A 19775-nucleotide genomic window follows, 5' to 3' on the forward strand; every position below is an offset into this window, starting at 1 on the left:
GACATCTCAGAACGGGTCTCTCTCCCTGTACTATCTGGGATCTCACAGGTTACAGGCCCTGGGGGACACCAAGAGACCTCAAGCCAGCACCCATCTTACAGATTCAAAGACTTGGACCCCAAGAATGTAGAGCCTGTCCCTCAGCACCTGCCTCGGTCCCATCTTGGTCGCCTGTGACAGTGAAGTCCAGGGAGCCCTCAGGCCCTGAGGCCCAGGGTGGGTCAGCAACCTAGAGAGGTGTGTGGGGGGCATGGGTACATGTGCCCGAGGGGTATTTGAGTGTGTGCGTGTGTGTGCAAGGACTCACGCATGCGGCTGGATGTGGGAGGGTTACCCTACCCCCTAGAAGATACTGTGCTCCGTCACCAAACTCCCCTCCCTGAGGACCCAGTTTGTGCAGGGATGGGAAAGTTGAGGCAGGACCACGGGGAGGAAAGGGGGAGGGAGGGGCTGAGCAAGAAGGAGGCCCTGGCTGCGAGGGGCTGGGAGTCTGGTTCTGGGGTCTCAGGTTCAGGGCTCTCAAGAAGCTGGTGACAGTCAATCATCAGAAACCATTGACAGCTTCCTTTTGGCACCATCAACCATAGAAACACCTGCAGAGATGGGGGAAGGGGGGCTTGAGGGGATCAGGGAAGTAGGATAAACCCATCATCTCCAGCTCCTCCCCGAGTCAAGAAGTAAAATATCCCTTCAGCACCCCACCTGTCCCCACTGTCCCCAGGGCAAGGTGCCCAAGGCAGGCCAGCGCCCCACGTGTGGCAGCCTGTTACCCAGTCTCTGCCATTCCTCAGCCATCCCCACCAGGAACCCTTGTTCACAGCTGTGCTCCCAACAGGCTCGCAAGAGAGATTTGTTGAATGAATGAGAATGAGGAGCGGGTGCGAGCTTGGGGTTGGTGGTGGGCAGGGGTCTGCCCGGCCGCTGCCCTTGCTCCTCTGCTGGGCCTCTGGGCAGGGCGGCTGCTGCAGCGGCCCCGTGTGCCCACTCCAGAGGCCCACCCAGGCCCTTAGGCACTTCCTAAGCAGCAGGACATGGCCTGCCCTGAGTGCCCCTGGAAGGAGGCAGCTTATCAGAGGGGAAAGGGCACTTCGTTCAGGCCTGGTCATCTGCCCGGACTGGGGGTGGTGTGTTCAGGGCGTGGCAGGTAGAGCACGGCACTGCCTGCAGGAGGATCCCAGCGAGTAGATGGGGGTGGAAGGCCTGGGGAGGGCAGATGAACACGGCTCCGTGCCCCAGACTGTGCCAGGACCTCGGCCCTTCCAGAGGTCCACTTGGGCCCTCCCTTTCCCTCCACAATTCTACATTCTCTCCATTCCCTTCCTACCTCTCCGAGTCCTGGTGGGGCTTTTTATTCACTCTGTTCATTCACTTAAGTAATGTTTAAGGGTATTTGGAAGGTACTAGTAAGGTCCTAGGCCCTGGGGACACAGCAGCAAACAAAACAGGCAACAGTGCCTGCCCTCGTGAGGCTCACGTTCCAGTTGAGAGACCATAAGCACATAAACAAACAAAATACATGATGTGTTAGATGATGAAAGTGCTCTTAAGAAAAATAAAGCAGGGGGGGGAAAGAGAGAGCCAGTTGGAAGAGAGAGGTTTTTTTTTTTTTTTTACATAGGGTGGTTAAGAAATATCCCCCAAGAAGGTGACAGCTGACAGCTAAGGAAAGACCTCAAGGACGTGAGGAAGGGAGTCATGTAAATTCCTAGGGGCAGAGAAACAACACAGAGGGAACAGCAAGTGCCAAGGCCCTGAGGCAGGAGTAGACTGAGTGTGTGCAAGGAACAGCAAAGAGCATCCCATTAGCCAGCTTCTTCATAGTACCTGTCACTTCCTGATACATTATCTGTTCGCTGTCTATCCTGCTAGCAATCATAAGGGCTCCAAAAAGTGAAGGTTTTGTGTGTCTTGTTCACTGCTCTATTTCCCCAGTGTCTAGAACAGAATGTAGTACGTGCTTAATAATTATTCGATCCCTGCCAAACAGCACTTCATTCAGCCCACAAGAGAAGCCTGTGATTCGCCTATTTCAAGGATGTGGAAACTGAGATTCAGAGAGGTCAGGGACCTGCCAGCAGTCATGTGAGCTTGTCAAGCTGGAGCCTCAGCTGCCACCCAGCTGAGTCTTTCCCCTCTGCTCCTCTGCGCTCCAGCTCCTTTCCCACTTGGAAAACAAGACAGGTGGTTCTGCCCTTCCCTCACCCCAGGGATAGGCAAGGCTGACAACCAGTGCCTCTGAACAGGGCCCGAGGTGGCATCGTCCCCAAAGGCTATGCCCAGGAGCCCACAGGGAGGGAGACCCCAGTGTCTCCCCAGGCAGGCAGGCCCGCCTTTGACCCTGCCCACATTTCCCTGGGACCACCCACCCTGCTCCCCTCCCCCCACCACCTACTGCCTTCCTTTCAGCCACCACTGTCCCCCAAATACCCTCAGAATGGATCTGGGGGCTGCTTTTCTCACCTCTATCCCTCCAGAGATACAGTAAGAAAGAGAGAAAAGAAACAGAGACCCATATGTAGCTACCAACAGAGAGAGATGGAGGAAGATGCGGGGGGTGGGGGGATGGGCGGGGTGGAGAGAAACCTGGAGAGGGGCAGAGGCTTGGCAAGTTCTGACCTAACAGCTTGACTTAAACCTGCGGGACTGACGAGGGCCACTGCCAGCCCAACTGGCCCTTTTGAGCAAATGAGAGAGAGGCACCTCTCAGGGTTTCAGAGCCTCCTCACCCTTGAGCCTAGTGGCCTGCTGCAGGGCCCAACCTGCACAGCGGTGCATGGCGCTCCCCCACCCCCGCCACCCACCGGCTGTCTGCACACGCTGGAGGGGAGAAAACCTTAAATGCCACCCAGTCCTCAGGTCAGACCCACAGATGCATCGGCAGTGTTCCCTCGAAGCCTTTCAGAAACGCCTGGCCTCCGTCCACATGTGCACTGAGCCTGCGCCCGGCCCTCTGCACCTGCCCGCCGCGCCCTCCCCGCCCCGGCAGGTCCCTGGGCCACGTCACCCCGGCCTTCACCACTCATGAGTGTCAGGCCAGGCCCATCCACAGAAACCGGCCCAGGACCCTTCGGGGCCAGTGAGAGGCCCTCACACCTGTGCCCACACACAGACCCCGCTCCTGTTCCCGCACCGGCAGCTGCGCCTCCCAGCCTCACAGACCTTCCTCCCTGTGGTTCATAGGAACCCTGGGGGAGGGGGGTGGACGATGAGGTGCCATGACCCTCGCTTGACAGAAAGGGAGAGAGAGGAGCAGACAGGTGCCCGCCCCCCCCCCACTCCCCAGCAGCCCACTCTCGTGGGGTCCAAGGATGAGATGCTCCCGTCCCTGGCAGCTGAGGTTGCATGGCCTATGAGTGCCCACTTGGCTCACATGAGCAGGCAAGGAGCCTGAGTGCCAGCTGGGCCCAGTCTACCCCGACCCACTGTGGGGCCTGCCTGTGTCCAGGGGCTGCTGGCCAGCCCCACCCAGAAGACAATGGGGGAGAGGGCAGAGCTGTGTCCTGGAGTGCTCTGGGCCCAGGGATCCTCCTCCAGCCTGGGCGTGGCTGGCACCAGGTTTGGGGGCCTACTAGGAAGGGGGAAGGCAGAGAGGTACCCCCTCCGTGGGGTCCATGAGGAGTGCTATGTCCACACAGGGAACACCAGTGGTCCACGTGCACCCAGGGAGCCCACAGGCTGCCCTCCAGGGCCCCCACCCTTCCCAACAGCCAACACTCTGAGAGGAAGTAATTAGGGCCCAGGTGAGTCATATGATCACAAGGCTGCCTCCCAGCTGACTCAGGGGGACAGTCCAGATGGGCCCTTCCACGGGCCTCAGCTCAGGGCCTGAGTCAAGGATTCCAGGAGGTGGGGGGGCCTGACCAAGAAGCCCAGGAGAAAATAAAGCCCCAGCTCACTTGTGAATCACTAGCCAGTCTTGTCTCCAAGCTTTCCCCTGAGCCCAGGCTGGGGGATGGGAGGAGGTGGGGCTCCCCCCTTCACTGGGCTGGGCGGGGCTGGGGCAGGAGGCCAGGTTGCTGCAGTTTCCTTACCCCCATCTCAAGCACGCCCATCCATCCAACAAACAGCTATTGTTATCAATCATGATAATTATTCAGGGTGGCCGCCATGTTCTGACACTGAACTTCAGCTCTGCACAGGCCTTGGGCTGGACACAGTGGGGACCCCGTGGAGAAGGCCAGACACGCATCTGTAAATAGCAGTTGTGTTGATAAGAGTTGGACAGTGTGCGCTCTCTCTCACACGTGTGCTGGGGGCTCGGCCAGGACCAGCACGGGAGGGAAGGAACCAGCGTCCTACCGGGAGCCAGCTGGACCTCCTGGCAAACAGCACCTCCTGGTGTCCAAACTGGGCCTGGCCCTCCCTCCCATTGGATGCCCACCACACCAAGGGGGCAGGGTGTGCCCTGCCACGGCCAGTAACTCAAGCCCATCCTTGCTTCTGGGATTAGATAGGGTTGGGTCTTCTAGATGTCTGGACCTCCCTCCGCCCAGGAGCCCCAAAGGCGCTTGGCACTGAGCATGGCCTAGTGGGCCCCAACCAGGGGCAGCAGGATGGAGCCCTGCCCCCCACCCCTGTAGCACCACCTCTCTATCAACCCCAGGGCCCCCTCACCTGCCCCCTAGCCCAGCCCCTGAGGCAGGTCCCCATGGTCCCAAGGCTGCTTTCCTGGCTTTGTCCCCCTGACGGCTGGGCAGGAACTTCCTGCTGGAGAATTCCCGGATCCTTCTAGGAGGCTGCAAGCCAGGCCTGGGAACTTAGGAGGGAGGGAAACCAGGGCTGCTCTGACTATGAGGGGCGGGTCTGTGGCAGCAGGGGCTCCCCCGGCGCTCACTCTGGGCCCCAGGTCCTTCCCCACCCCGGGTCAGGTGCACTAAACCTCCCATCCTCCAGCTCAGGTGGAACCCAGGGCTCTGCAGCTGGGGTGGCCTGGCAGCCTGTGGGCTTGGACTAGAACTAGACTGAGAACCTGAGCTTGTTCGTGGGGAGGATGAGGGGCCAGGTCGGCAGACAGACAGGCAAGGAGGCCAAAGTCAAATTGAGTTTTATTAATAACATCACAGGCCTGAGTCTGAAGAGTGGGGACAGTGTGCCGGGCAGGCCCACCCTGCAGACACATGGACACCATTTATTAAAGACCCCTTGGCCCCAGGGGCTCCTTGAGGTGCCCTAAGAGGAGGCGGATACATCTCTACACGGGCTGCAGGGACCCAGGGCAGGGCAGACTCAAGCCAGCACCAGCTTCACTCTGGAGGCCAGTTTCCCATCTCATCCATTTCCTCAAGGAGCAGGTGCTGGGGGACGGAAGTGGGTGAAGGAAGATGCCTTTGCATCTTTGGGCTCTCCTCTTCCTGCTCTGTACCCCCAGAACCGTCCCACCTGCCCTCAGAGACAAGCACCCCAAGGCCACCTTTCCAGACCCTCCCCCAGGTGCCCACAGCAGGCCAGGCCCACTAGCCCTGAGCCACCTCCCTCCCATAGAATGGAGGCACCCTTCTCCCTCCAGCTTGAGGGATTCCTAGGAAGCCCCCGGAGCCAGGCACCCCAGCCAAGCCCTCCCCTCCCTCACCTCTATCCTAGACACCACACCAAGGGGGCTCTGCACCCTTCCCTCCAGCCTAGGGTGGTGCTTCCGGTGCCTCAGCGCCCCTCCCCCAGGTCCCCAGCATTCCCCAAAGGCTGGGGGGCAGGTTCCTTCCCCCTCAGCTTGGTGTCTCTGAGGGCAGATAAGGAGAGAGTGGGGGGTGGTAATGAGGACAGAATCCTTGTAACACCCACAGCAGGAAGATATTCCTGAGGCAGCCCTGTCCCCAAGTGAGGACTCAGCTGGTCCTCTACTCCAGAAACTCCCTAGGGGCCCCCAGTGCTGCTCAGGCTACCCTAGGACTGTGACCCCTGGGGCCGGGGCAGGCCGGCTCAGGGGGTGGTCCTGGAGGGGAGGGGAGAGGGGAGGAGAGCTCCCTTTAGCAGGAAAAGACAAAAGCAGGAGCCCTGCCAGAGCAACCACCTGTGTGGTTTAGGGTGAGGTCCCCCAGAGCACAGAGGGGCACCTGACACATAGCCTGCAGGCTCAAGACAATGGGAAGGCTGCCCCTCAGTACCCGGCAGGCAAGTATTTCTGGTATTAATGACCCCCAAGGGGTGAGTCATAATCCCTGACACTGGAGTGCCCTTTGAAGTTGCCGGCTACACACTGGTCAGCTCATTTGATCCTCCAATGGTCCCCTTTTCAGGTAAAGAAACCAAGGCCCACAATCAAAGTCACAGAGCAAGTCATGCCAGATCAGAGACTTCGACTAAAGACTTTGCTCCTTCCTTTTGTAAACTACACACACCATCAGGGGCAGATGTCCACTGAATGAAAGGATGAACTGATGAATGAGTGGAAATTAACCCAAAAAGGACATTGACACATTTTTCATCAACATATCCATCAATGTGCACTCAGAGAAGCTGGGACAGGCCTAATCTTTAAGGCCAATGTCAAGTAGGGTGGGCTGTAGGTGGTCCTTGGTGTGACCAGGTAGGTAACTCCCCCGCACCTATGTGTGTTTGTGGGAGTTGGTGTGGGTGTGAATGGGAAAGAAAACAGAAAAAGAGCAACATTATGAGAATGACAGATGTGCAGGAAAGCCTTAAAGCCACCTAGACAAGTCCCCTCAACGTAGAGATGAGGAAACTGAGGCCCAGAGAGGGGAAGGGACTTGCCCAAGGCCATACAGCAAGTGAATGGCAGTGAAGTCTTAAAAATGGACTCGGGTCAAGTGAGAGAGAGACTGATGGCGGAGTGTGTGTGCAGGGGTCAGGATCCTGTTCCCAGAGATACCACCACCAAGAAGGAGTTAAGCATTTCCTGCCCAGCATGGCGGCTGGAGCCTGGGCCAGCAGCGGCGGAGAGGGGAGGCCTCCAGCCCCACTCTCCCCAGTGCTCTCAGGCAGAGGGTGGGGGTGGGATGGGCAGGCATACCTGGCCATCCACAATGCCTGCCTCCTCCAGGGTGATCTCTGGCTGGGTCAGCAGCTTCCGGCCCTCGTGGCCACCCATCTTCCAGAGGCGGGACTCCCGTTGCACTACCAGAAGCTTCTTTAACTCCGACTCCACGAAACCTGAGAGCCAGAGAGATGGGCATGGGACAGGCAGGAGAAGGGTGGACCACCTGCTGGAGATCGAAGGGAGAGGAGGTGGCTCTGGCTCTCCAAACCTCACCCAGCCCTGTGCAGCCCCTGGTCACCCCCAGCTGGGCCCCTTCTCCATCCAGTCCCTGGAGCCAGCCAGACACCACCTCCCCACTGCCCTGCCTTCCCCAGGACACTCGCTTTCCATGGGTTCCCTCCCACCAGCTTGAGTGTGAGTCTCTTTACTTACCTCCTGGGGACAGCATGCGAGGGGCAGACATCTGCCCTACCCCACCCTGCCCCCTCCAGCCACCAATTCCAGAGCACAGATCTGGAACAACCCAAACTGCCTGGGATCAAGTCCCAGCTCTGCCACTTACGAGCTGTGTGATCGTGGACAAGTTACTTAACCTCTCTGTGCCTCAGTTTCCTCACAGTGAAGTGGAGACTATAACAGGACCTACCTCAGAGTTATAATGCAGTATTTCATGAAAAGTGCTTAGAGGAGGGTTTGGCCCATAGTAATGGCTATGAAAATGTCAACAGTGATTTTATTGGAGTATGTTATTACCACTAAGCCATCTGCTCACCATGTCAGGGCGGCAAGGGGGCTGCAGTGGGAGAGGGGGCCTTCTGGGGTACTGTCACAGCAGCACACGCACGATGGGAAAACCAGGGATGGAGGTGGCCACTGAAGGAGTTAGAATTCCGGGCTGGGAAAGGGTGGTGCTCAAGGAGCCGCAGTCCCAGTCACAACCCGCCCCCCACCCCTCCACCCTCTGCTGCCTCCCGGGCCCTGAGGGAGGAGGACCCTTGCCAGACCCAGCTCAGCCTCGGGACCAGCCGCAGACAGCTCCCCCCAGCCCGGGCAGTCATCTTAGGTCCTCTGGTTCCACCTGGTGGTCAGAACTGGTATCGCATCCATGAGCCACTGGCCAAAGTGGGGCTCCTTCTGTGGGGGGGCTGGCTGGGTGGGGAGGTGGGGGCACCACACTTACCTACTGTATCTGTCGACCTAAAAGTCTTATGCAGCGGCGACTGGAGGGTGACAATGCCTGGGACACAGAGCTTGAGTGAGCTGTCCTCCTCCTCTGTTTCCTCTTCCCCGCCTTTCTCCTCACAGGGCAGGCCTTCCTTGAGAGGGAACTGAGGGTGTGCCCACGACTGAGCAGGTGAGGAGGGCGGGGCCGAGCCTGCAGCCCACACGCCCACAGAGACTCAGAACAGAAAGCAGGAGGGAACAAGGGCTCTCAAGAGGTTCAGGCAGGCGGCTGCCCCCCTGGGCCCCACCCAGGCCTCACCTCGCACTTCCAGCTGGCCCCACAGACCTTGGCCGTGGCCGATTTCTGGAGCTGCTTGTACAAGCTGAGGAGGCGGTTCCAGGGAGTTGCCCCCACCTGGGAGGAGGCCAGCCTGAGGTCTCCTGTGGAGCGGTAGCGGTCACTGCCAGCTCACAGCAAAGAGAGAGGCAGCCCAGGCCCAGGAGGACAGGGCCATCAGGAGGCTGAGCTGAGGGCCAGGTTTCCTTGTTTTCTTTAGCAAACACCTGCTACATGCTGGGCACAGTTCTAGGCACTTCACAGAGAAAATCTCACTCAATCCTTGCTACTGCCCTCTGGGATAGGTACTATTATATTCCCATTTTGCAGATGAGGAAACTGAGACACAGAAAGGTTGAGTGACTTGCCACCATCACACAGCTTGGCCTAGTGGAGCTGGGATTCAAACCCAGGCAGCCCGCCTCTAGCGTCCCCTCAAACTGCCCTGTGTCCGTCCCGGCCCTACACCCCCGGCATGTCCCCCACACCTGTGGCCACCACACTCACCATCAAGCAGATACTCCTCCTCCTCCTCCCTGGTGAAGGTCTCGGGGCTGATATCCAGTGGCCCCATGGCCCTCTGCAAGCATCCTTGCTCCACCGCCAAGGCTTGGGCAAAGTGGCCCCTGATCCCAAAGCATAGTCAGATGGGGGTGGCAGGTGGGGCCCAGAGATGTGGTGAAGGTCCCCTAAACCCCCCAAGGCTCTCCCAGAGGCCCTGCTCAGCTTCCTCTATCCTCCTGCTCCCAACTACTCCCTGCTCGGCCCTCTGGGGTCTTCATCACAGAGGGGATGATCCCTCCCCAAAAGTAGGGTGAGGAGGGGCATGGGGAGCAGAGAGAGAAGTGGGCCCCCTTCCTCACCAGGGGTGGGTGCCAGGTCCAAATGGGAGTGGGAACCAGGAGGGAGAGGTGTGGGCCAGGAGGGAGAGAGTGGGAAGGGAAGGTGGGGGGAGTGGGGCCCAGGAAGGAGCTGGGAAGTAACGGGAGCCCGGCTCACCCCAGAGCATCCCCCTTTCCTTTTGGTGCCTCCATCCACAACCACTCACTTGCGGGAGGACCCCCATCTCTGCCTCACCCCCTCCCCACATCTCCAGCCTCCTCTCCACCCCTGACATGTCTGTCCAACCATGCCCACCCAGTCCTCTGTCCACCCAAGGAGTCCGTTCCTGGCCCCTCCCCAATTTGGGTCCTCCCATCTCAGGCCCACATCCTTCCCCCTTCTTACATCCAGGCCTCCCCCCAGTTCCTCCATCCCAGGCTCCTTCCCACCATTCACGGCCCAGCCCCTCACCTGTCTGAGGTCCCTGTATCCCCTGCTGCCTCCTCCTCCTCCTCTTCCCTCTCCTCCAACTCAGACAGGTTGCCCAGCACCTCTTGGCTTCCTCTGGGCAGGACTGGCTTCACCTCTACACCCTGAGCCAGAACCCTCAGGACCTCCACGGCGGTGGGGGTCTGGGCCCCTGTGTCCCCCAGCCCCAGCCCCGAGGGATCGGGCTGTGGCAGGGCCACAGAGAGGGTGTAGGGCAGCGTGGCAGGAGGCCTGGACTCCTTCCGCCCTGCTCCTCCCTGGCGATCAGTCATCAAAGGAGTGGCGTCCTGCTCTCGAAAGGGACAAGACTGGCCCCCCAGCAGGGGCTTGTCTGAGCTCTTTGGGCTGCCCTTGCTCCCCACCAGGCTACGGAAGAAGCGGAACATGGAGGAGTGGCCCAAAATTCGGGATCGAGGGCTTGAAGCTGGGGCATCCATCCTGACAAGGACCCTGACTCAGAGGGAGGGGCCACAGCAGCCACCTCAGGACCAACTGCTTAAGAACAGAAGGAGTTTTCAAATTAAAACCTCCAGTTGGAAACTTCCAGGAGTTCTAGAAGGCAAAGGTGGGGGAGGGGTGGGGGGAGAAGGTAGGGGGGATTAGTTGGGGGCAGAGAGTACAAGGGGTTCATGAGGCAGGGGAAGGAGGCCCGGGGAGCCAGCCTGAAGGGGGAGGGGGTTGGCGAGGCTCCAGGAGACACCAGGGTGGGGGGCAGGCAGAGGTGGCTGGAGGAACCCCAACTCTGAGAACGGGGTGGAGGCACACAGCTCTCTCCAGGCCTGTCCTTCCCTGGCTGCGGCCGCTTCTGTGCTTGAGAACCATTCATTCCCTAAGACCAGAGAGTCTCTGTCCTCCCTCTTCTCTCTCCTCTCAGTATCCAGCTGGCACATGCCCAGGTGGTAGCACAGATCCACTGTGTTTTCATCTGTTTACCTGCCTATCACATTCAGGATTTTTCTCTCTGGAGACCACCGAGGCTTGGTGCACAGGTCTTAATTGCACATTGAATCTCAATTTAGTATTATTATTCCTCACGGCACCTACAGACCTGATTATAAACCCAGCTCAGTGACCTTGGGCAAGGTTCCTTAAACCAGCTGAGCCTCAGTTTGTTCAGCTCTAAGATGGGTGTGGTCCACTGCACTTACTTCCAAGGGTTGTTCCAAAGAGGTTTTAAAGTGCCTGGTACACAGTGGCGCTTAAGAAACCTTGTCATCCTGGCTTTTTTATTGACATTGATGGAAGCAGGAGAAAGATCAAGGATGAGGACTGGGAATCAAGGGTGGGAAAAGCAGTGGGGGAGAGGGAGCCACTCTGCCTGGGTGGGAGCCGCTCTCTCCGCCTGGGAGCCCTGTAGGCTGGGGCATCTGCATCCGGCGGCCACAGAGCAACTTCCTCTAGAGGGAGCTGATTGGAGCCGGGAACCGCCGGCACCTCTATGATCGCCGCAGCCTCGCGGGTCCCTAGGGCCGTGCTGGGAGCAGCAGAGGCTGCATCCAGACACCAGGAATTCACTGACGCCCCTTCCTGGGAGCCAGGCCTGGGTACCTGACCCTGGGAGCAGCCACTGGCCCCTCAGGATCTCCAGCCTCTGCCCTACTGAGCCGTCCCGGGCCTGGGCCAGGGTCCGGGCAGGTAAGCCGGGAGGGTCCTGCCCATGCTCCCCACTCTCGGCAGCCCCAGGCCCAGGGTGAGGCAGGAAGCCCGCAGGGAGCCCGGTGGGGAGGGGGAGGCCTCGAGGCTTGTCTGGGTCGCTCCACCAACTCCTGCTCGGGGCCTGATCCGGCCGGGGCTCCCTCTGGCTGCTCCTCAGACAGCTTTTCCTCTTGGCCCGGCCCTGGTGCCAGAGAATCGGGTGCTAAAGAACCAGGTTCTTTAGCAGTCTGGGGGATGGGAGTGGAGGTCAGAGCCAAGGTCAAGGGCAGGGGGAGAACTTTCACAGCACTTCCTGCTGTCCCAGGAGCCCTAAGTCTAGGTCTGCAGCAGGGCTAGGTCTGCATCTCCCCCCCGGGAAACATCCTGGGCCCAGCAAACCCCGCAGGTGGGGCACAGTGGACTCTCCCTACCAGGAAGTCAGGCCACTTGGATGGGGGCAGAGGTAGACCGAGGCCGGCATAGGCCTCTGGCCCTGGGGCCGATTCTGAGGCTCCACTTTTTCCCCAGCATTGAGCCCCAGGGGTAGCAGTAGAGGCAGTCGAGATGCAATCGGCATCCTCCAGCCCTGCTGTCCTGGGGGCACTGGGTTTCGGAGACCAAGGGAGAGAGGAAGGTACCTTGTTCAGGAAGAAGCTTCTGGGATGGGGGTGTGCCAGGCAAAGGTCTGTCTTAAGGAGTCCGGACACCCAGGGGTGGAGGAGGGGAGAGTTGGTCTTCTCCCTGTCCCTGCCCTGAGACAGTGAAGGGGTGGAGAGCACAGGTGGTCCGGACTTACCCCACCCTTCTCCTCAGGCACTTTCGAAAATGGCCCCAGGCCTGAGAGGGAAGGTGGGGGGAGGGTACACAGGCCCTCCCAGGGAGGAGGGGGCAGCAGTGTTTGGCCCAGAGCAGGGCTGGGCCCTCCCTAGGGAGAGGAGGAGGGGAGCTTCCCGCCTGGGTGATGGAGGCAGCTTTGGGGTGGGGGGAAGTGAAGGGGGTGCAAATTGAAAGTGAAATAGCTTATGTCCAGGAAATACTCCCTCTGTGGAGGGTTTACAGAGCACACTGGTGTTGTGGCCAGGACTGGGCAAAGGAGGTAAATAGGGGCTGGAGACAGGAGAGCAAGGGGTACATGTGATTTCCTCAACCACCTGCTAGGCAGAAATGTGAAGATCACAGGCGGGACGCAAACAAGGGAAGTTTCCCCGGAAAGACACCCTCTAAGGTCCACAAACTGAAAAATAAATCTGAAATGAGTGCTGAGTGGAGGACTGACTCGTGGAAATTCAAATAACCAACCTGACTCCTTGACTAGCTCTGTGGCCTTGGGCACTAACTTCTTTGTGCCTCACTTTTCCCACCTGTAAAATGGGTATGACAGTGCTTACCCTACTAGGTTAATGTGTTCTTTCCATGTCCCACACTCCCTGGGGAGTACTTGCAGATACATGGTAGAAGTATACCATAGGCACTCAGGAAATGCTTGCGGCTAACAGGCCTGAGTTGGAAAACAGGTGTGTTCTGACTAGCCAAGGGGAAGTGGGACCTTCGGGGACGGGCTTTGTGGGTCATTGGCTGGAAGGCGGCGAGTCTGCAGTAAGCGTGTGCTGGGTAGGGTGCAGGAGGCCCCGGGAGCAGCGGAAGGAACCCCAGCTTCTGAAACTCGCCTCCCAGTGCGACTAGAGATCCACTCGGGCACTGCTGTGGCCACCCCTCCCCGGGCCCTGGCTGATCCCTGGGTGGGAATCTTGGCTGCCCGGCCTTTCTCACCCCCAGTCTCCTTGAAGAACTGCAAGTGAAATACTCAGTAAGTTCTTAGGACGGTGCGGTCTTTCAGGAGTGGGGGTCCCCTCCCTCCGTGTGCTGTTGGAACCTCTGGTCCCCATCTCTGCTTTCCTACCCACCCCCACAGGCTAACACTGCCCTTCCTGCCAGGACCTGAGAAATGGCATCCGGACAAGGCCCAGGTCCTCCCAGGCAGGAGTGCGAAGAACCTGACCCCTCCTCCACTTCGGGTAACTGTCTTTCTGCCCCCTCACCCCTCCCATAACCACCAGGGCCATCTGTGAGGATGGAGAGAGCAGATGTGGACAAGCCGGGCGAGATTTAAAGGCAGGCTCTCCTGCCTCAGTTTCCTCACCTTGGGTAAAGAAGAAAAGCATCTCCCTACCCAATGCAGGCAGGGGGGCAGCAGTGGGGGGAGTCTTGGCAGGGGCAGGGGTGGGGGGTGCAAAGGCTGGGAGAGGCGGGGCAGTGAGCATGAGGTGGGCACCCTGCCATCTGCGAGGAGGAGGAAAGAAGAGTGGGGCGTGGCTGTCCTATCCCTGCCGTGGGAGAAATAAGGAAGTAAATCCACCTATCACCGAGTCAGGTCCGCTCAACAGGGAGAGGGATTGTTACGACTTTGGGGAGGAAGTAAAATGGCTGTCCCTCTTCCCTCTTCCAAGGGGAACGTCAGGGACGCCTGCAGCTCGCGGCCCAGCACAGGCTGTTCCCTGGACTTTGGGTTCAGTCCCAGGTCTGTCACTATTTCCCGATGTGATTTTCTGGGCTACAATTTCAAATTCTGTCACCCACGTTCCCTAAGCCATAAGGATTCGGTGCCTTGGACAAACGAAAATAAAGTCAGGGACCCAAATGCCTGGGATTCTATCCTGGCTGCACCGCTCTCTCCAGCTGTACGCCCTTGTGCAAGTTACGTAAACACCGCACCTCAGTTTCCCCATCCGTAAACTGGGGGTCACCTACTCCACAAGGCAGCTGTGACAAGAATCCTCTGCTCAGAGTCAGCCCTAGGTGGTAACTAAGGGCTAGAGGAGGGACACCTCTGTCCACAGGCAGAGTGAACCATCCCCAGAGCACTTCCTCCCTGACTCCTGGCTTTGATCCTCAGAGGAGCAGGTAGCCCGGGACACGGAGGAGGTTTTCCGCAGCTACGTCTTTTACCGCCATCAGCAGGAGCAGGAGGCCGAGGGGGCGGCCACGCCCACAGACCCAGAAATGGTCACCTTGTCCCTAGAACCTAGCAGGTGAGCAGCAGCCCCCTGGGCCCACAGGGACATGTTCAGGGAGATGGAGGCTCACATGGGGTCACCATGCAGGTCCTGGGAGCTGGACAGGCCTGGGGGGTTTTTCCCACTGCTGCTCCTTTTTCATGCGGGCTCCCACCCCCATCCGGGACCTGGCACCCTTTTCAGCACACGCCTGCCCCTTGTCCCTGGGCCCAGCCCTCGTGTCTGAGAACATGGTCGGGACCGCCAAGGGTGGGGGGGTCCAAGGCTGGGGCATCTCGGGCAGGAGTCCTTCGCCGTGAGCCCAGGCCCCAGCTCACCTGCTGCCTACCGTTCCTCGAGCACCATGGGGCAGGTGGGTCGCCAGCTGGCCATCATCGGGGATGACATCAACCGGCGCTACGACTCCGAGTTCCAGGCCATGTTGCAGCACCTGCAGCCAACAGCAGAGAACGCCTACGAGTATTTCACCAAGATTGCCTCAAGGTAGCTCCGGCCACTGCCTCTCCGCTATGCTGTCACCACCATGCCGGGCCCTGCCCATGGGATGGGAGACACACTTCTCTGTCGGCGTCAGAAGACGTGTTTGCCGTCCCCGTGTCTGCTGTTAACTCAGGCGGGGCCTTGGGCCCGTCTTTCTCTTTCTGGGCCCAGACTCTTCATCATTGCATAAGCGCAGAGCCCTTGTGAACTCTGGCCCCGAGGACTTGACCCGTTAGATCAGGGCTATAGAGGGGCTCGCGGTGGGGGTGTCCCCAGAGCTCCCCAGCCCAGCTGGGACACGGCTGTCCTGATTTGGAACCACATTTCACGCCAAAGATGGTTGCTGGCCCTGGCTTCAGCCCACCAGGTCCTGGAAATGGCTTCCAGATGCTATAATCTGGTGTCAGACAGGCAGTGGTTAAAGAAACCAGCAGCCTGGGCAAATCTCAGCTTTGCCATTTACCGGCTTTGTGAAACTTCCTAGCCTTCAGTTTCCTGGTCCGTAAAATAGGGGAAATACGCTTAGAACAGTGTCTGCACTTAAAGGTGTTAGCTGCTGTCACCATCTCGGTTAAAGAGGTCAGTCTCAGGGTAGGTTCGAGGCTGAGGGTGAAGGCAGGAGTAGCCGATAGATTCGGAGTTAGTGCTCGGAGCTGAAATATCCTGCCTGTGTCCTGAGAGGCCACCGCCCACTCAGCTGTGATTCCAGGACTGGACTGTCCTAACCTCCTCTTCTGTCCTTTTCTCTCTGCTGTCCCTCGGGCTGCCAGGCCAGCAGCAATGCCCACAGGTAATCTCCCTGCTGCCTCCGTCTGCTCGCTCTGCCCTCCACGCTCTCTGTGCCCCTTTGCTCCCCCAGCCCTGGGGCTACAGCCCCAGCAGCAGCATCCCATTCATCTGCCCTCTGAGCTTTCTCCTTTCACAGAGACACGGGCTCTTACCAAATCGAGGCCAGGCTGGGGCAGCCTCTACCACCTCCATTCACAGCTAAGCCATTTTGCTTTCCAGCTGGGAGAGGGGTAGGGGTCTCCAAGGGGGTGGGAGAGGGGTAGCGGTCTCCAAGGGGGTGGGAGAGGCAAACAGATGAAGGGCCCTCTAGAGGTCTCCACTGACTGTATCTTCTCGGCCCGCAGCCTGTTTGAGAGCGGCATCAACTGGGGCCGAGTGGTGGCTCTGCTGGGCTTTGGCTACCGCCTGGCCCTCCACGTCTACCAGCGCGGCCTGACTGGCTTCCTGGGCCAGGTGACCCGCTTCGTGGCCGACTTCATGTTGCATCACTGCATTGCCCGGTGGATCGCACAGAGGGGTGGCTGGGTGAGTCCCCAAGCATTGACCACCTCCTCCCTGCTGCTAGGGCCGCCCCTCTCCCAGCCCCACCCCAGTCCCCAGGAGCTGAATATGCCGCTAGCCCCACTATGACCACTCTCTCTCCTGGCAGGTGGCAGCCCTGGACTTGGGAAACGGCCCCATCTGGAGTGTGCTGATAGTTCTGGCTGTGGTTTTGATGGGCCAGTTTGTGGTACGAAGATTTTTCAAGTCATGACTCCTGGAGGGGTCCTTTGGGGTCCTGAGACCCCTGCGTGGACTTTGGCCCAGTCTTCTCCCTTCACCTCCTCCCCTGCAGGGGTCCCCTCCTTAAGAGCACAGAAGCTTTAGCAAGTGGGCACTCCAGGTTTGGAGGGCCCCTGCCCAGGGGTCCATCAGACTGCACGGGTGCCCCAACATTGCATGGTGCTAAAGGGCCCCCTCTCAGAGAGGGGCTGTGGCCCCCTCCCTTAGCTCTCTGGGACCCCCTCGGCCCTGTCTGCTGGGTGTTGGGGAGATGATAAGTTGGGGAAGCAAGGGGCTAGGAGCCGCTTCTCCCCAAGGAGTTGTTAACGGTTTTAGCTTTTTATAATATCCTTGGGGGGACATTCCCCCCTCCGATTCCCACCACTCTACCCAAAGCCAGGACATCTGGGGTGTGGGGGTTAATAGCCCTACCCTTTCCCAGGATTCAGCTGTTCTGGAAGGTCAGAGCTTAAATGCTGGGCCTGGAGCTCAGTCCTGGTCCTTCCTAAACATCATGTCCCCCAGGAACAGGACTGGTGGGGGGTGGGGACGAGGTACGGCTCAGCTCTCCTCCCCGCCCCACTCCCATTGCCCCATATTGCCTTTGCAGTTGGACTCTCAGGGATTCTGGGGGGTGCAGTGGGGGTGGAGTAGGGGTGCAGACCATCAGCACCTTCCAAGCCTGCCTCCTGAGGCCCTCATTCTCTCCCTTCCCCTCACCTATTACCACTTGCTCCCACGCCCACCCCCCACCCCTGCTCACAACAAGTGAAGCTCGCCCCACACCCATCACTCCAGAGAAGGCAGGCAGGGGCTTGGGTGAGTGCAGTGCTGAGGCCCCCTCCTCACCCAGACTACAGGGATTAGGACTGCAGTTTTGTTATGGTCAGGGAAAGGGGGTAGGGAGCTCAACTTGAAGTTTCCGAGTGAGAGAAGGGCTATTAACACCACTAGGAATCCCAGGGTTGGGTGCCGCCCTCGTGGCCTGGGCACAGTGTAGTCTGGGGTTACAGATAGGGGAACTGTGAATACTTGAACTCTACCCCCAGTCTCTACACTCCTCACCCCACACCTGCCCAAGCCTCTCCTGATGGGTGGGGTAGGAGTGCCTCGTCTATCTTGTACAGCCTAGGGGTTTGGAGGTCAGGGGAGAGGAGTTCTTGATGAAGCCAAATGCAGGGAGGGGGTGCAGATGGAGCCAGCTGGCCACCTCCCACCCTCTGAGTGTGTCTGAAAATAAACTGCAATCCCTCCACTCCCACTTGATCATTTTTGTCTCCTCCGCTACCCCTCTCTCCATCAGGCTGGACGGGGAACCTGGGCATGCCTGGCTTTCACCTGGTTTTTACTGACAGGTCTCATCTCGGGGCCTCCTGAATCCTGTGGAGGGCTGGGTGTGTTTCTCCAGCCTCCTAGAAGGCCTTGGCCCCTCCCCACTCTTCTCCAGCCCCTTCTCCAGGAACTACCCTCATTTCTTTGGGTTCCAGGCAAGTTTTCCATCCCCACAGAGAGTCAGGGGTCTCCAAAGTGCTAGGCTCTGGCTGCAGAGCTGGTGGGGCAGCTGCACCTGCCTGGGGACCCCCACAGGCCTGGCCTGAATCCCTCTCCGTTCCGGGGTCCACCACCCACGCTTGGCTCCACCTGGGACACAGTGTCCCGGCTCCCTCTTCCCGATGTCCCCCACAGCTAGCACACACACAGGGCTTTTCATTCTAGGAGTTTTGTGCTGCATGGGAGTCCCTATGGGGACGCAGCCAGGGGTGATAAAAATAACAAGCACGGGGGCGTTTAAATGTTCCAAAATCTACAAAGTCTTTCCAGTCCTGGGCACCCTGGTCTGTTTTCTGACACCCTTCCAAAGTGGTCACATGCAAGTCCTAAAGGATTCAGGCTTCTCTTTCACTCCCCCGAGGGCATCTTGCCAATCCCCTGGGCCCTCCGACTTGGTCTTCAAAGAGCCCACGTACTGACTGCAGTCATAGGGAGGGGGCCCCTGCAGCAGTGGTGGCTGAAAGGGTGGTGGATACAAGGCCCCCTGCAATTTCCTGCAGGAAAAGCTCGGAGACGACATTTATGGAACACGCTCTGTGCCGGGCTTTATGTTGAGAATTTATCATACATGCCCAATCAGTAGGTATTATAGCTGGTGACCGGGAATAGGGGGGCCCTAAACTCCCACTTTACAGATAAGGAAACTGAGGTACCTGTCCAGAGTTACCAGGTAGAAAGGGCAGGGAGCTGGCACTTGCCACCAGGATACTGGCTCGAGGTTTTACATGGAGGCCGGAAGGGTGGGGGCTGGGGACGTTGGTCTTGAGCACAGGTCTGCCAAGGGGTGAGGTGGTTGGGGTAGCCTACACGCCCTACAGGCGGGAACCGCGCGACCCCTCTGAGTACGCCGGGAGGTGAGCCGGCTGCCCGGGTCAAAGATGGCCGCTGCCGCATCGAGCACGCAAGCGTGCCCTCTCGTGGGCAGGGCCTCGGTGCGCACCTCCCACCCCCTCCCCGCGGGAGGCTGGAAGAAAGGTGGGCCCTGGTGACAGCTGTGTGTCCTCTGCCCCTGTAAGAAAGGCGTTAGAACGCTATCCTGAAAGGCGTGGGGAGCCCCAAAAGGTTTTGGCCTGTGTCTAGCCTTCCACTCCACCCTCTATTCTGCCAGGATGAAGTTGCCAAAACAGAAATCTAAATACATCCCGGAGCTGTGAGGCGTGAGAAGTTAGGAGGGACAGAATAAGGCAGTGAGCAGATGGGCTCTGCAGGTATTAAGGAAGTTAAATCAAATTCTTCTCAAGATTTGTAGTTCTTCTGAAATTGTACCTTCGTCTCCTGCAAAGAGGTCTAGATTCCTCAGTCCGTAGTGCCACGGAACTGGGGCAATGCAGCCAGGGGAAGGAGCGTGTTCAGGTGTCAAGCTCAGTTGTGCAGCGTCAGTATAAACTGGCACCTGCCCTGCCTCGATCCCGGTGCCTCCCCGCCCCCACCCCGCAGCGTACCTTCATATATTTGCTGTTTTACAGCCTCTGAAGAAAGTTTATTTTAGGCCACTGGGTATCCATCCAAATGAGAAAATCCTTCCTTTGCCCAAACCACTCAGTAGATTGTCTGAACAAGTTTTTAGGACCTAACCATCTGAATAGCATTAAAATTAATTTGTTAGTTAATTAAAATAAAACAACCATATCCTGCTCCAGTTGTACACACCAAGGATGTAAAGGCCCAGATCAAAGACACTTGTAAAATCCGATTTAGTTCAATCTAAGCAGAACAGGTGTGTGTGTGTGTGTGTGTGTGTGAGCGAGACAGAGACAGAGAGAGAAGGGAGTTACACGAGATTGCCAGAGGTATCTAA

General features: G+C 58.6%; 2 protein-coding genes across 7 annotated transcripts; one reads left to right on the top strand and one right to left on the bottom strand.

The window, feature by feature from the left end:
* Positions 1–5028: 5028 nt before the first annotated feature.
* Positions 5029–10309, bottom strand: LOC309637880 (gametogenetin-binding protein 1-like). 3 transcript variants are annotated; one of them, XM_082413109.1, is made up of 6 exons: positions 9729–10303; positions 8943–9061; positions 8418–8539; positions 8115–8250; positions 6968–7107; positions 5029–5294 (listed from the first exon to the last, which is right to left on the bottom strand). In XM_082413109.1, exons 1-6 carry the CDS (start codon positions 10181–10183, stop codon positions 5244–5246), a joined length of 1023 nt encoding a protein of 340 aa, XP_082269235.1. In that variant the 5' UTR covers positions 10184–10303; the 3' UTR covers positions 5029–5243. The 3 variants fall into 3 exon arrangements, with proteins under 3 accessions (XP_082269235.1, XP_082269234.1, XP_082269236.1); XM_082413108.1 differs by having other exon boundaries at positions 8115–8262; XM_082413110.1 differs by lacking the exon at positions 8943–9061 and having other exon boundaries at positions 8119–8250; positions 8418–8513; positions 9729–10309.
* An 817-nt stretch (positions 10310–11126) lies between these two features.
* BAK1 (BCL2 antagonist/killer 1) lies at positions 11127–17681 on the top strand. Of its 4 annotated transcripts, XM_082413704.1 has the most exons (7): positions 11127–11381; positions 11910–12015; positions 13317–13396; positions 14337–14410; positions 14735–14878; positions 16009–16189; positions 16314–17681. In XM_082413704.1, exons 2-7 carry the CDS (start codon positions 11946–11948, stop codon positions 16416–16418), a joined length of 654 nt encoding a protein of 217 aa, XP_082269830.1. In that variant the 5' UTR covers positions 11127–11381; positions 11910–11945; the 3' UTR covers positions 16419–17681. The 4 variants fall into 4 exon arrangements, with proteins under 4 accessions (XP_082269830.1, XP_082269833.1, XP_082269831.1 ...); XM_082413707.1 differs by lacking the exon at positions 11910–12015 and having other exon boundaries at positions 11131–11381; positions 14275–14410; XM_082413705.1 differs by lacking the exon at positions 11910–12015 and having other exon boundaries at positions 11132–11381; positions 13294–13396; positions 14275–14410.
* Positions 17682–19775: the final 2094 nt, after the last annotated feature.

The sequence above is a fragment of the Balaenoptera physalus genome, assembly GCF_965194825.1.
Source record: "Balaenoptera physalus genome assembly, chromosome: 11".
NCBI lineage: Eukaryota > Metazoa > Chordata > Mammalia > Artiodactyla > Balaenopteridae > Balaenoptera > Balaenoptera physalus.